General features: G+C 39.3%; 1 protein-coding gene across 1 annotated transcript in view; it reads right to left on the minus strand.

Annotated features, from left to right (window-relative positions):
- The window catches only part of VWA3A (von Willebrand factor A domain containing 3A), a 70,973-nt gene continuing 56,453 nt past the window's right edge, over window positions 1-14,520 (minus strand). The window contains exons 28-34 of the mRNA XM_074965314.1: window positions 14,244-14,388; window positions 12,944-13,088; window positions 11,280-11,431; window positions 8,317-8,443; window positions 7,564-7,661; window positions 6,147-6,214; window positions 1-5,128 (exon numbers count right to left, since the gene is read on the minus strand). Of these exons, the coding sequence (XP_074821415.1) occupies window positions 6,166-6,214; window positions 7,564-7,661; window positions 8,317-8,443; window positions 11,280-11,431; window positions 12,944-13,088; window positions 14,244-14,388 (716 nt within the window). The 3' untranslated portion in view covers window positions 1-5,128; window positions 6,147-6,165. The remainder of the gene's footprint in view (window positions 5,129-6,146; window positions 6,215-7,563; window positions 7,662-8,316; window positions 8,444-11,279; window positions 11,432-12,943; window positions 13,089-14,243; window positions 14,389-14,520) is intronic.

Consider the following 14,520-nt stretch of genomic DNA (forward strand, 5'->3'; position numbering starts at 1 on the left):
CGCTCCTCCCCTTTCCCCCTCCCAGAGCCTCCTGCACACCACGAAACAGCTGATGAGGAGGAAATGGGAAGCGCCGATTGGTGGGGCTGCTGGTGGGTGGGAGGCGCTGGGAGCAGGGTGGGAGCTGATGTATTACTGTGGCTCTTTGGCAATGTATATTGGTAAATTCTGGCTCCTTCTCAGGCTCAGGTTATCCACCCTGGCATATAGAGAGAGTACGCTTATAAAGTTTGGGGATGATACCAAGCTGGGAGGGGTTGCAAGTGCTTTGGAGGATAGGATTAAAATTCAAAATTTCATCTTAAGACTGGAGAAATAGTCTGAAGTAAATAGGATGAAATTCAATAAGGACAAATGCAAAGTCCACTTAGGGAGGAACAATCAGTTGCACAGATACAAAATGGAAATGACTGCCTAGGAAGGAGTACTAGGGAAAGAGATCTGGGAGTCAAAATGGATCACAAGCTAAATGAGTCAACTGTGTACCACTGTTGCAAAAACAAACAAACAAACAAAACCCAAATAACATTCTAGTATGTATTAGCAGGAGTGTTGTTAGCAAGACACAAGAAGTAATTCTTCCACTCTACTCTGCGCTGATTAGGCCCACTTGGAGTATTGTGTCCAGTTCTAGGTGCTACATCTCAGGAAAGATTTAGACAAATGGGAGAAAGTCCAGAGGAGAGCAACAAAAATGATTAAAAGGTCTAGAAAATATGATGTATGGAAAAAATTGGGTTTGTTTAGTCTGGAGAAGAGAAGACTGAGGGAGAACACAACAGTTGCCAAGTACATAAAAAGTTGTTACAAAGATGAGGGAGAAAAATTGTTCTCGTTAACCTCCGATGATAGTATAAGAGGCAATAGACTTAAATTGCAGCAAGGGCGGTTTAGGTTGGACATTAGGAAAACTTCCTAACTGTCACGGTAGTTAAGCACTGGAATAAATTGCCTAGAGATGTGGAATCTCCATCACTGAAGATTTTTAAGAGTAGTTTGACTGAAACCTTCAGGTATTGTCTTCCTAGACCCAGCTGGCTTGGAAGAAACGGGACCCAGCAATTGGATCTACTCATAACAGATTCTCATGTAGTCCATAGATTCAACTATGACATTTTCATGCTCTCTCTTTTTGTGGATTCTTGAGTGACTCTGAAGTCCAAAGCGTGATGCACATGCTCGTGAGCAGATCAGGCAGACAAGTCATTGGTGAGCATCTTGGTAGCTATAGCAGTGGTATGACACTTTTCTCTTGCGGCTAACAATCAATTATTTCTGTCCTTTTCAAAGGCTTGGAAAGCTCTGAGTGTTGTGTGTCGCCATGCTGATCATCTGGTTTTATTGCACCAAAGTGTATGCTGTTCTTGACACTGTCCTTGTAGCGCTTTCTGGGGTGGCCTTGATTCCAATGTCCTTGTGCTAATTCTCCATAGAAAATTTTTCTGGGGAATCGATGTTCAGGCATCCTAATGATGTGTCCAACTGAGCATAGTTGGGCTTTTATCAGCATGGCCTTAATGCTTGTGACATTTGACTTTTGGATATCCTCCAGGTTGGTAATTTTGTCCTGACAGAGGATCCCCATAATGGCATGCAGAGACTGCATATGGCAGGCCTCTAGCTGTTTGATATGCCATTTGTATGGTGTCCAGGTCTCACAGCCAGAGAGAAGAGATGTGAGCACAAAAGCATTATAAAGTTTTATTTTGGTTGAGAGGGTTATGTTGTGGGATTTTCAGGACTTTGTTACATAGCTTTCCTAATGACTGAGAAGCTTTCTGTATCCTGTTCCTGATCTCTTTGTCAAGAGATCCAGCATTGGAAATGTTGCTGCCGCGAGAGGTAAAATTGTCAACTTGCTTTAGTTGGGTTCCACTGGTGGACATGCCAGGGGGATATGACCTGGAGGGGTGAAGATGACTGATGCAACACCACAGTTTTCTCCAGGCTGATTGTGAGGCCAAATAATTTTGATGCTTCAGCGAAATGATCTACGATGCACTGGAGATCTCCCTGTGTGTGTGCTAGGAGGGCACAGTCATCCGCAAAGAGTGCTTCTCTTATTAGTAAAAACAACAAAGAGTCCGGTGGCACCTTAAAGACTAACAGATTTAGTCTTTAAGGTGCCACCAGACTCCTTGTTGTTTTTGTGGATACAGACTAACACGGCTATCCCCTGATCTCTTATCAGTAGTTCTGTTACTTTTGTTTTTGCTTTATGCCTTATAAGACTGAAGACTGAGCTGTCATGTCTGTATCTGATGTATATGCCTCTGTTGAGCCCATCTGTAGCATGGTTGAGAACTTGGGTGAAGAAGAGGTTGAACAGTACAGGGGCAAGGACACAGCCTTGTTTGACTCCATTTGAAACTGGAAAGGAGTCAGTGAGATCTCCATTAAAAAGTACCTGACCTTGCATCCCTTCATGAATAAATGAATGATATTTACCAGTTTTGGTGGGCAACCAATTTTGCTGAGAATCATCCATAATCCTTCTCTGTTGACTGTATCAAATGCTTTTGTCAGATCAATGAAGACGCTGAACAGATCCATGTTTTGTTAGATAAATTTTTCTTATATTTGCCTGATGCTGAAAATCATGTCTATGGTACTATGACCAGGTCTGAATCAGCACTGAGTCTCAGGTAGATTGGCTTCTGAGACAGATGAAATCAGTCAGTTCAGGAGGACACGAGGAAAGATTTTTCCAGTGACAGATAGGAGAGAGATCCCACGGTAGTTATCACAGACTATTTTACTATTTTTTTTAAAATAAAGGAATAATTGTGTCATCTTTGAAGTCTTGTGGCATTTCTTTGTTGTCCCAGATGTCAGTAAGGATCTTCCGGAGTGTTATCATCTTTGGACCCGCAGATTTATATACTTCTGCCAGTATTCCATCTCTGTCCAAGGAATTCCTTGAGCTCATCATACTGATTGTCTTTTCTATTTCTTCAAGTGAGGGTGGTGAGTCAAGGTGGTGCTGAATAGGCTTTTGAGGTATCTGGTTAATAGCACTTGTTTCAATTGAGGATGGTCCGTTCAGTAGTTGGCTGAAGTATTCAACCCATCTCTGTGCCATGCCATGTTTGTCTTGGTGACTGTCCTATCATCAGCCATCATAAGTGAACCTGTGCCCACCTTTGAAGGTCCATAGACTTGCTTCAAGGAATCAAAGAACTTATTTGTTTCCACATACATATGAGTGTCCTCTGCTACCTTCTCCCACCATTTATCTTGTATTACGCGTAGTTGTCTTTCTGTCGTGCTTTGCAGGAGTTTGAATCTCTCTCTTTTTGAGGTGGACTGAATATAATTTTGCCAGTTTTGGAAAGCCTCATTTTTTTTTTCTTTCAATGACACCTTGCCAGCTGTTATCATCTTTACCTACTCTTGCACTGAAATCTCCGAGGATGATTCGTTTGTCATTTTGAGGTGTTGACTTGATGAGAGAGTTGAGACCAGAACAGAACCATGCCTTAGCATCGTCAGGGCTAGTGAAGGGAGACGCATATGCACTGATGATGGTAGCAAATCACAACTTATTTAGCGGTAATTGGAATTTCATGAGTCTTTTGTTGATGCCAATTGGGAAGTCTTCAAGACATTGCAAGAGTTTGGTCTTGATGGCAATTCCCACTCCATGGATTCTATCTTCGTGTGGTTCTTTTCCCTTCCAAAAGAAGGTATAACTACCAGCCGGTTCTGAAATAATGCCCTTGTCTGCCAATCTAGTTTCATTGAGTGCTGCAATGTCAATGTCATGCTGGGCTAGCTCTTTTGAAAGGAGAGCTGTTCTTCTTTCAAATCAAGTGGTATCATCTTTGTCTATCATAGTCTGATGTTCCAAGTAGCAATCTTTAGTATTGGTGTCCATACAAAGGGGCACTGAGTCAAGTTATAAGTAGCATTAATGTAGTATTAGATAAACCATTAATAATCATAATTTTACAGACAAATTGTAAAGATTACTCTGTATAGACAGAGCTGTCACTCAAAGGAAATTTTTAATCAGTCAAACTTACAAAAAACAACATGCAAGAAATGTCTTACTGAAAAATGACACAGGAAACATTTAAAAGGGAGAGAAAATGCTTCTAAATCTTTAAATAAGAGTCAGTCACCATCTAACACAGAACATACTGCAGTCTGGATTTGCAATGTCATATATATCCAGATTCAAACACCGTTATTCATACTGTGTAATATCTTACCTTGAGAGTAGCCCAACTGATTTCAATGGGAGCATTTGGGATCTATATACACCTGGACTTTGGGAAATCTCAGATCACTATCTGGACTTTACATCTCTGGCCCATTTCTACTTAATATTACATCTTTTAAACTTTTGGGGTGAAATCTTGGCCCCAAAGGCAATGGCAAAACTTCCATTGACTTCAGTGAGGCCAGGGTTTCATCCTTGGTGCCCAGGTTTGCTAGCTAGAAGTGCATATTTTATGCAATTGCTGGAAAATTCTGCATCTCTCAGAACCGTGCAATTAGTTTGAATTGCATTTTCTCACAAGACTCTTGTGAACATATGTCCAGTCTCTCTGGCAATGTTCCCTCTAATTTTTGACAGGCCATGTGCGCAAAAAATGTCTTCTGTGCAAATTGTTGTGCTTCTGTGCAAATTTTTGTGCATACGGTGTTTTGCTGTATGCGTGGGGTTTAGGATCTGTGTGCGCGTGCGCACGTGTACAGCTTAGAGGGAACAGTGCTCTCTGGAACTGTTACCAAAGAAGTCTGAGCAAACTACCACTAATGTCAGTGATAGTCTCTCCCTTGATTTTAGTTGACAGTTGAATTGGACCCATATTGAATTCAGCTGGACTTTATCAGCATGAAAGGGTATTGCTTGCTTGTGGGTCTGCTGATTTCTAGAATCATCTTTCCTTCCTACTTGTAATGGCAGCAAAGAGAAAATTTAGATCAAGAAGTGAAAACAGTTATTTGCAAAACCTTTTTGGCAAATGCATTCTCTTCAACTTTAGGCTTTATTTTTTTTCTGTGCAAACAGTTGTTTCTTGACATCACTATATAAAGACGTTGGGAGTAATTTTCTTTTTAGGATGATAGTTCATCTTTTTTACCCATCAAGGATAATATCTGGAGTCTCTTAAAATAACTGTAAAAAAAACCAAAAAACAACCAAATAAGAGGCTCAATATACAATGCCAATTAATTGAAGCAATTCTTATTACAATAATACAGTGTAAAAAATGTTCGGAACCTCAGTTAGGAGAAACAGTTGTATCCCCATTTTATCTATTAATTACATTGCAAATTTGCTTCATTTTTCAAAACCCTAACCCAAACCCAAAGGTTGAACTGTATGTGTATTCTGGGCCTGATTTACTGTCTAAGCTGCAGGCTCCAACTGGCAGGAAGCCTTCACCCCGTCACAGCCTTGACCTGGCAAAGCACCTAAACATATGCACAGATTAAGTACAGAGATAGTACATAACTTTTAACATATGAGTAGTCCCACTGAAGTCCCACTTAAGTCACATCAAGTGAAGAAGGGCTTCCTTACTCAATGCATGCCTATTAAAATAATATATTAAATGAAGTAGGGAAGAGCTGCATTGAAGCATGCTTGAACATGCTTGAACACTGCATCTTTGGTTCATTTAAAACTTTGGTAAACAGTGCTCTCATTTTTATCTTGGAATCCATTTGTCTGAACCCTGCTATACCTGGATGCTGATGATACCCATGTACACTGTGCTTTACTATTTAAAAGTTTTTATAACCTGATAGTCACATGTTACCAAGAGACATGTACTAGAATCTCTTGTAAATTTTGATTCCAGCAAAAACACATAATATTGGGTACTACGTCTCCAAAAGAGCTTTGCTATTTATTCTTTCTGAAGCATGGAGCCCTTAATTAATAAAAACATACACCTGTATAGCACTTTTCATCCTCTCAAAACACATTACAACCTGTGAAATTTCTTGTGCATGTATTTGTTAGGTGCTGCTGTTAAGCTAATTGAGCTAAACACTAAAACAGCTGGAATGAATAGCTATTTACATTAAGCAATGACTCTTTCCAAAGTTGGAAAATATGGGATTCTAATTTGAAACAACATTCTTATAAAAATATACAATCAATGACTTGTTTTGTACTGACTGGTTACCTGAGGATTTTTTTTTTTTTTAAAAAGAGTTGTCCTTTTGGTCCAAATTCCATTTTTCTAATAGCAACCTATTTAAAAGGAAAAATAAGGAATGTAAAATTATTACAGCATTTTTTCCTAAAGGAAGGTATGTAGTTATATAGTTATTACTATATCTCTCCAATTAGCTCTGGCCATTGCTTAATTTGTAATGAAAGAGGTGCTGGGCTTCAATCAATTTTTTTTTTTTTTTTTACATAAAACTTTATGCAACAAGCCCAGAGGTGCCGGGGCTATGAATTGCCAACCCGAGAGGTGCCAGGGCTCAGCCCTGATAAGCCCTGGCACAATTTAAGCACTGACCCTGGCCCCGGGTGACATCAGGATGACATTGTAAGGACATTAGGATCAATTGTAGTTCAGTTGTACTTGTTGAAATTAATTTGTTGTGGACTTGATGGGTACCAGAACAGATGATAGTTTTTAAGATGATATTTTTCAGAGCACTACGAGGTTGTTTGTAAAATTATGCAAGTTTGTTACATAAATGATTTACAAAATTTAACCGATAAGTAATACCGTTCTCCATACGTGCCATATCTTTCTGTGATAAGAACTTGTAATGGTGGCAGGAAATCCAGAAGGGGAAGGGGATGGGGAGGAGAGAGAAATTGTCTGGGAGTCACTGGCATAGTGATGGTAACTTAAAACATGAGGATAGATTAGGCTGCCTAGAACTAAAGTACACAGAGAGAAGTGATGAGGGGACAGCACTGAACCCTGTGGGACCCTGACAGAATGTGGAAGCGAGGAACCAGAGATGCTGAAAGAAAAGTTGCAAGTAGAAGGAGATTCTATGCAGAAGATGGTGGAGGGTCATAGAAGTCACAAGAGGATAAGACAGAGGGAGCAGGTACTGGTGTTGGCAGATAAGAGTAGGACTGATGCTTCAGATTCTGTAATCAGGCTGACGGAGAGTGCAAGGGAGGAGGAAGCTCACATCAGATAGAGTCACTTTTCTCTCTGAAGAAGATAGGCCCCAAACACTACCTTGGTTTGGTAGGGAAGAGGGGAGAGCTGAACAAGATGATCAACCTCACAGAATTTTTCACCTAGGAAAAGGGAGAGAGACACCCACAAGAGACAGAGATATTAGTCACATAGCTCAGTGCACTTCTAGAAGATGCTCAGATACTGGTGATTGGCTGCGGTATAAGAACATGAACAGAAACTATAGAGGAGGCAGTCTGCATGGATGTCCCTTCCTCACACTTAAAAATAATGCCATGAGTGCAAGAGACAAATATAGGTGAGATAAAATGATTCTTTTGTAAGCAGAAATTGGTAGCCAGATATTCTTTAACCATCTAACTTCCTCCTTGGCTCCCTCTATGAAAGAAAAGCAGTATTCATTGAAAGATCCTGGATAGATACACACCTAAAGGATTTTGCTTGCATTAAAAAGCTTCTGGCTTTTGCTACTTCTTGAGCAAGTTTCTTTAAATCATCTCCTTCGAAGAAAGGAAAAACTGGATCCTAAAATATAAAATTAAAATGTTGTTGCTAGAATCTACAGCAATCGCTTACAAATCTTAGGGCAGCAAATGTAAATAACTGAACCCAAACTTCTGAACTTCACACTCACCAGAGCCAGACAAGATCTTCTATTTATGAAGAGATAGAGCAGAGTGTTTAACTCCAAATTCTACTTGAGGTGGATCTGGTCTTTATTTTTATTACACATTTCTATTGCAATAGTGCCTGGAGGCCTCAATCAGGTTGGAGACCCAGTATGTTAAGCACAGTAAAAACACAGTAAATGACAGTCCCTGTTCTAAATATTTTACAATCTAAACCCAAGACATAATAGATGGATAAAACATAAATAGGTGGTAGTGAGGAGGACAGCAGAACTTTGATAAAACTCAGGGGTATTCAGATCCAGGGTTTTGGTTTGATCTCATTTCCAAATTCTTTTGCATCTTACATTCCTTCGATGGCTTCATTCACCTCCTCAGTGTGGCTGGGCAATAGGTATAGCCAGACATTAAATTTTGTTGTTTGGATCCCAAACATCTCAGTGCAAGATACCTTGGGAGTCTTATATTTTATTTTTTTAAAATGTACTTTAGATCTGGAAGAAAATATACATTCCATAAAGAAACACAATCCAAATAACTATTGAACATACATCATCATCATCAAACCCTTCTGTCAACATTCTGTGTGCTGCTAACTGTCCATCCATATCTCCAATACAGCGATGGTAGCGTCCTCCTGTTTGAGAGGCCAGCTTCTTCAGAAATTCATTAGCTCTTCTGTTGACAATGAAGCAGTAAATTACCAGTAATGACTGCTCTTGAGCATTAATAGAGCCTTACTGTCAGGGACTCTTGTATTTCTAAGCATGCAGTTTGGGGAGTAAGCTTAGAAATGATTTAGATATTTGTAGAGTCTTTTCCAGCTATGGGGGGATATATAAATTATATAATAATACTTAGCAATCATAAACTACAAAGGCTGGTTACTTTTAACCAACAGTTATAGGGACAGCATAGCAATAAGCACTGGAACCCAGACTTCTAGGCAGAAATGTGTGGATTTACATACTGGAGAAAAATATCACAGGTAGAATAAGTAACTTATTTTATTGCCATAGTAAGTCATTTAATAGATCTCTATCTCTAGGGCCAGGTCCTCCACAAGTGTAAACTGTCATAACTCCCATTGAAGTCAACGGAGCTATGACAATTTACACAAATTGAGGAGCTGGCCCCTAAAGTCTACACCAAAAATGAAGACACTGAGATTTAATTTCAGTCTAAGTTAGGGTCAGAAAAGTTATATTAAATATAAGAACATAAGAAGGGCCCTATTGGGTCAGACCAAAACTCCATCTAGCCCAGTATCCTGTCTTTCAACAGTGGCCAGTGCCAGGTGCCCCAGAAGGAATGAACAGAACAAGTAATCATCAAGTGATCCATTACCTGTCACTCATTCCTAGCTTCTGGCAAACAGAGGCTAGGGATACCCTCCCTGCCCATCCTGGCTAATAGCCATTGATGGACCTATCCTCCATGAACTTATCTAGTTCTTTTTTTAACCCTGTTACGGTCTTGGCCTTCACAACGTCCTCTGGCAAAGAGTTCCGCAGGCTGACTGTGCGTTGTGTGAAGAAATATTTCCTTTTGTTTGTTTTAAACCTGCTGCCTATTAATTTCATTTGGTGACCCCTAGTTCTTGTGTTTTGAGAAGTAGTAAACAACACTTCCTTATCTATTTTCTCTACACCACTCATGATTTTATAGATCTCAATCATATCTCCCCTTAGCCATCTCTTTTCCAAGCTGAAAAGTCCCAGTCTTATTACTCTCTCCTCATATGGAAGCCATTCCATACCCCTAATAATTTTTGTTGCCCTTTTCTGAACCTTTTCCAATTCCAATATATCTTTTTTGAGATAGGGCAACCACATCTGCACAGAGTATTGATGTGGGCGTACCATGGATTTATATAGAGGCAACATGATATTTTCTGTCCTATTATCTATCCCTTTCTTAGTGATTCCCAGCATTCTGTCACTTTTTTGACTGCTACTGCACATTGAGTGGATGTTTTCAGAGGACTATCCACAAGGACTCCAAGATCCCTTTCTTGAGCGGTAACAGCTAATTTAGACCCCATCATTTTATATGTATAGTTGGGATGACATGACATTTGTGTCCTTTATTAATAGTATATGTTACACATTAAGAGACTTGCTCAGTTTACAACATAAGGTTTGTTTTTAAACAGCCATAATTGCTGGCTCAACCTATTATCTGAATCTGTAAATCAAGGTATGTGTTAAGTCACCACAACACTCCACATCCAGAGTTTCAGGAAAACAAGAAACGCAAAACATGACTGTGATGCTGGCAGGCCAGGTGCCAGCTAATGCTATGGCATCCATGTCTCAACTGGACACTAACAGATACAGAACTGGAATCTGTCTGCCTCATTTGTGGGTTAATATTGATAAAATAGGTAGGTATTACAATTATAAGAGAGTTTAGTGTTTGGACTCTACTGATTGCTTGAGTTGCTGCATCCATTAATCTTGCTTGTTAATATCTGTGTTCCGTATTGTAATGTAATATATGAGACTCCATTGTGAGCCTCTGTGGCTGTGAATCATTACACAGGAGACAGACACTAATTATAGTCTGGTCTACACTAGAAAATTAAGTTGGCTTAACTATGTTGCTCGCGAATGTGAAAAATCCACACACCTAAGTGTGTAGTTAAATCGACCTAACTGCCAGAGTAGACAGAGTAGAAAAATTCTTCCATTGACCTAGTTACCGCCTCTTGGGAAGGTGTATTACCTACACCGATCGGAGAATCCCTCCCATCAGCGTAGGTAGTGTCTACAGGCTTATTACTGTTCTGCTCTAGTCCTATTAGCTGAGTTGGAAGCTCAGAGCACATGGCAGGAGGGGGATAAAAATCCCAAACAAAAGGAACAAGGTATATCTATGCTGCTTGGACTCTGGGGATGCAACGTGTTTCTAGGCATAAGCAAGAGATCCTTAGCTGTTTAGCCTAGGTTAGCCCTAAAGGACAAATAGAGATGACTGATTACAGAAGCCTTTATTACTTTTTGAAACCTAAGACTGTAACTCATTTGTGTGTCTGTTTGGAGAGTTATTTATAAGGTTAAAGCAAGCAATTTCCTTTTCCTATCTAATAAATCTTCATATTGTTTACTATAGGATTAGTTACAAGCACTGTAGGTGTCAGACCTAAAGCGCAATTGACCTGTGGTGACTATTCCTTTGGGATCAGGAGTAACCTGAATATTACTGTGCTTAGTATAAAGGGCCAGCTATCACAGAGCTCTGCTTACCTGTGTAGCAAGACAGACCCGAGTATGCAAGGAGTCTCTGTCTGTGACTCCATTTAAGACTGTTAAAGTGCTTGAGGAGTTTGCAGTTGGCTGATGAAATCTAAGTTTAGAACTCATAACCAATCAGGAGTTTGTGCCCTGGTTTTTAACAGTCTACCCTGATGTTGGTACTCATGCTCTTGTGTTACCATTGGGAGCATTACAATGACAATACCTAAACTAGTAATTTTAATGAATTTCATATTATTCTGTAAAGTAATATATACCTGTCTGAACAGTTAAAAGAAATGGTGTGGATTTTAGTAGTTTGTTTCATTCTAATCTTTTCAACTTCTTTTAGAATGAGACTGCAGCTGGTGTCTGGCTTTCCATCGGTCAGAACATACAGTGCCTCTATATCTTGAAAACAGAAAGCTTTCTGAAAAAGCAGAAAATGAATTTAAACATTGGGGTACCACTTAAACAGCATTTTCACTTCTTTATTGTAGTGTTTTCTAAATCCTGTTTACTTAGGTAACTGTACACAAATCATATCAACATTCATGGAATAGAAAATGACTATATTGAATATGAAAAGGATCTTAGTTACTGTTTAGAAAGGATATAACTTTTTTTCTAAATTGATAGAATGTTCGTAACATAAGACAATAAACCCAGGGAAAAATAATCTTCCGAGACTGTCTCAGTGAATTAGACTAGGTAGGAAGACTAGTTGGTCCTGATTTTGAAAGCTTCTGACTTCAGCTAAGCTAGTAAGTCCCCCATTGACTTCAGTTGAACTTGTAGGGACTCAACCTCTGAAAATCAGAATATTATGACTTGGCAGGTATTTCACTATCTAAAGATTTGTGTACACTAAGAAAACTTGTACTGGGACGATGGGACTGAGATCACATTCCACTAGATCCAGTGCAGTGCAGATCCAGTCTTACAAAACTCCCAATTGGAGGCAATCTGGAGTTAGATTTACATTTAGCCAGTAATACTCTCGACTTGTTTTCCAGAACTGATTCCAATTTAGGGATCGTAGGATCCCTAATTAGCCCTCTACATATTCACCTCTTAAGAGTTAATCTTTCATAGTATTCTGGCAATTCTCACAAGAGAAAGAGGGGATACTTATTAGTTACTGGTTTCAGGGTAGAAGCCGTGTTGGTCTGTATCCGCAAAAAGAAAAGAAAAGGAGTACTTGTGGCACCTTAGAGACTAACAAATTTATTTGAGCATAAGCTTTCGTGAGCTACAGCTCACGAAAGCTTATGCTCAAATAAATTTGTTAGTCTCTAAGGTACCACAAGTACTCCTTTTCTTTTTTATTAGTTACTGTACTTCAAGTGATTGCCCATATAGATTCACACTTCTCATCTACTTTTTCCACTTCTTTGAAGCCTTTAGGTGAATGTTTGATTACGTGGAAAAAGGAAGCAGAGTGGATATGGCACTTTATATATTGTCAGGTGTGACAGTTTGGATCCACAAAGCAGCATGTACATGGCCCAGTGACCCTGCTTTTCTAGGGGGCTCCAACTTGTCCCCAACCACATGTAATATCCCAAACAAGTGGCATTACAAGGGCTATCCTCTTGAAGAACTAGTTATGGGCATGTTATCTCTTTTTTCTAAACTTTGGTTGAATGTGCAGAGGGTTAGTGGATAAGTGCATTAATCTAAAAGAATGAAACATTTTAGGTTTTTGCGGACTCCAATACTAATGACGGTTCCAAACACCTCTGAACTTTGGGATAAGGACTGGATCCAAATGTGGCTTGATCCCAGATCTGTTCAATATATTACACATTTTTCAAGAGTTTTGTGCTAAATTAGCACTTAACTGACACTACTGCTGGAAAATAATTTGGTTATATAGAGCAATGTTTTTATTATCATAATACACATTATTTTGCCACAATACGATGTACAGTTAACTAACCTGCAAAGCCTTAAGGATGCATGTAGTGCCATGAGCTTGGAATTTTGACACCCATTGTACAGCATCATGACATGTTTCATCTGTAGCCTCTACAAGAAACTCCTGCCAAGTGTCTATATCTTCTGCAAATCTCAGCAGGTTAAACCTGGCAAGAAAGATGTAATTCTGTTATTGACAATGCCAATATCAGCATCCTAATATACAATTATATTTTAGTGTCAAATGTCAGCACCTATGTGTTCTATTTTTTATATTTAGGTTAAATTTGGGAGGAATAATACTCTTGTGGGTAAGGCACAGGATTGGGACTGAGGAGACCTGAGTTCAGTTCCTAGCTCTGCCATAGACTCACTGTGTGACCATGGGTAAATTACTTAATCTCTTCATCCCTTAGTTCTCCCCACCTACAAAATGTATCTATGCAAACTATATGTTACAATATTTCCTTTCTCAGACCTTTTTACTGTCTTTTCTATTTAGATTGTCAGCATATTAGTGCAGGTATCATCTCTTAATAGTGTGTTTGCAAAGTGCTTAACACAGTGGGGCTCAGAACTCACATGGGGCCTCTAGCTGCTATTGTAATACAAATAATAAATTGGAAGTTCATTTCATCCGAGTGGTCTTATACGTTACTGTTACTTTCAGTCCCCAATGGCTGCCATCTTGCTGGCCTACAGATTTTCTCGGTTTCCCAGCTGATGATAGCTAGCATCTGGACTGTACTTTATTGGGTTGGGCTTGCGCATGCTTTCCACTGAGTTTCCTGGTGGGTACTCCCTTCTCTCTCTCTCTCTTCTGAGTCCTGAGTTGTGTTTTTCCTTCCATCAGAGAACAGCTCACAATAGTTATTCAAATGGTGCCCTCTGAAAGACTGCAAACTAACTGGACTGTCCAAGTCTATTCTGAGGCATGGTCTCCCTCTCAAGCTAGCACTGCTTGAAAAAGCAATGCCAGTGTATGTTCTGTATACTGAGACCTGTTCAACCTCTATTATCTGAATGGGTGATTTTTAAAAAAGTTTGGCTAATCAAGGTTTTTGATCAAATTATCTTTGTAAACAACAGATGCTGGGGGACAAAACTATTTTGGATAAGAGGTCATTTCAGATAAATGAGATTCAAATAATCAAGGATGTACTGCTTTACATCCTTTGAAAAGATGTAAGATTTAATAGATACTGGTTTAAAAAATCATATATTCTGTACTAGGTCTAATAACTGCTCCTATTGTGTTTCAATACCATTTAATTAGCTATTTAGCATTATACCACTTTCAGTCATCAGCTTTTCACACATACCTAGCATTATTCTTTCTTAGCTGTTCCCAGATGAGGGAGGTAAGCTCTTTTGTGACCTGTTGCAAATAAGGGTCCATGGAACCAGATGTATCAATCAAGATGCATACTTTTGTCTCCAAAATGGTGCCAAATAATCGCCGGCTTCCTAGTCCAGAACATGAGATTTAGAGCATGGTAGCAGTTCATAGACTCATTTTATAAATATACCATTTCAGCAGAGATTATCAGTTCAATTTTCCATTGTTTGCAGCATTGTTGTACTGTAGTTGTATTGGGC

Source organism: Natator depressus, chromosome 10 (assembly GCF_965152275.1).
Source record: "Natator depressus isolate rNatDep1 chromosome 10, rNatDep2.hap1, whole genome shotgun sequence".
NCBI classification, from domain to species: Eukaryota; Metazoa; Chordata; order Testudines; family Cheloniidae; genus Natator; species Natator depressus.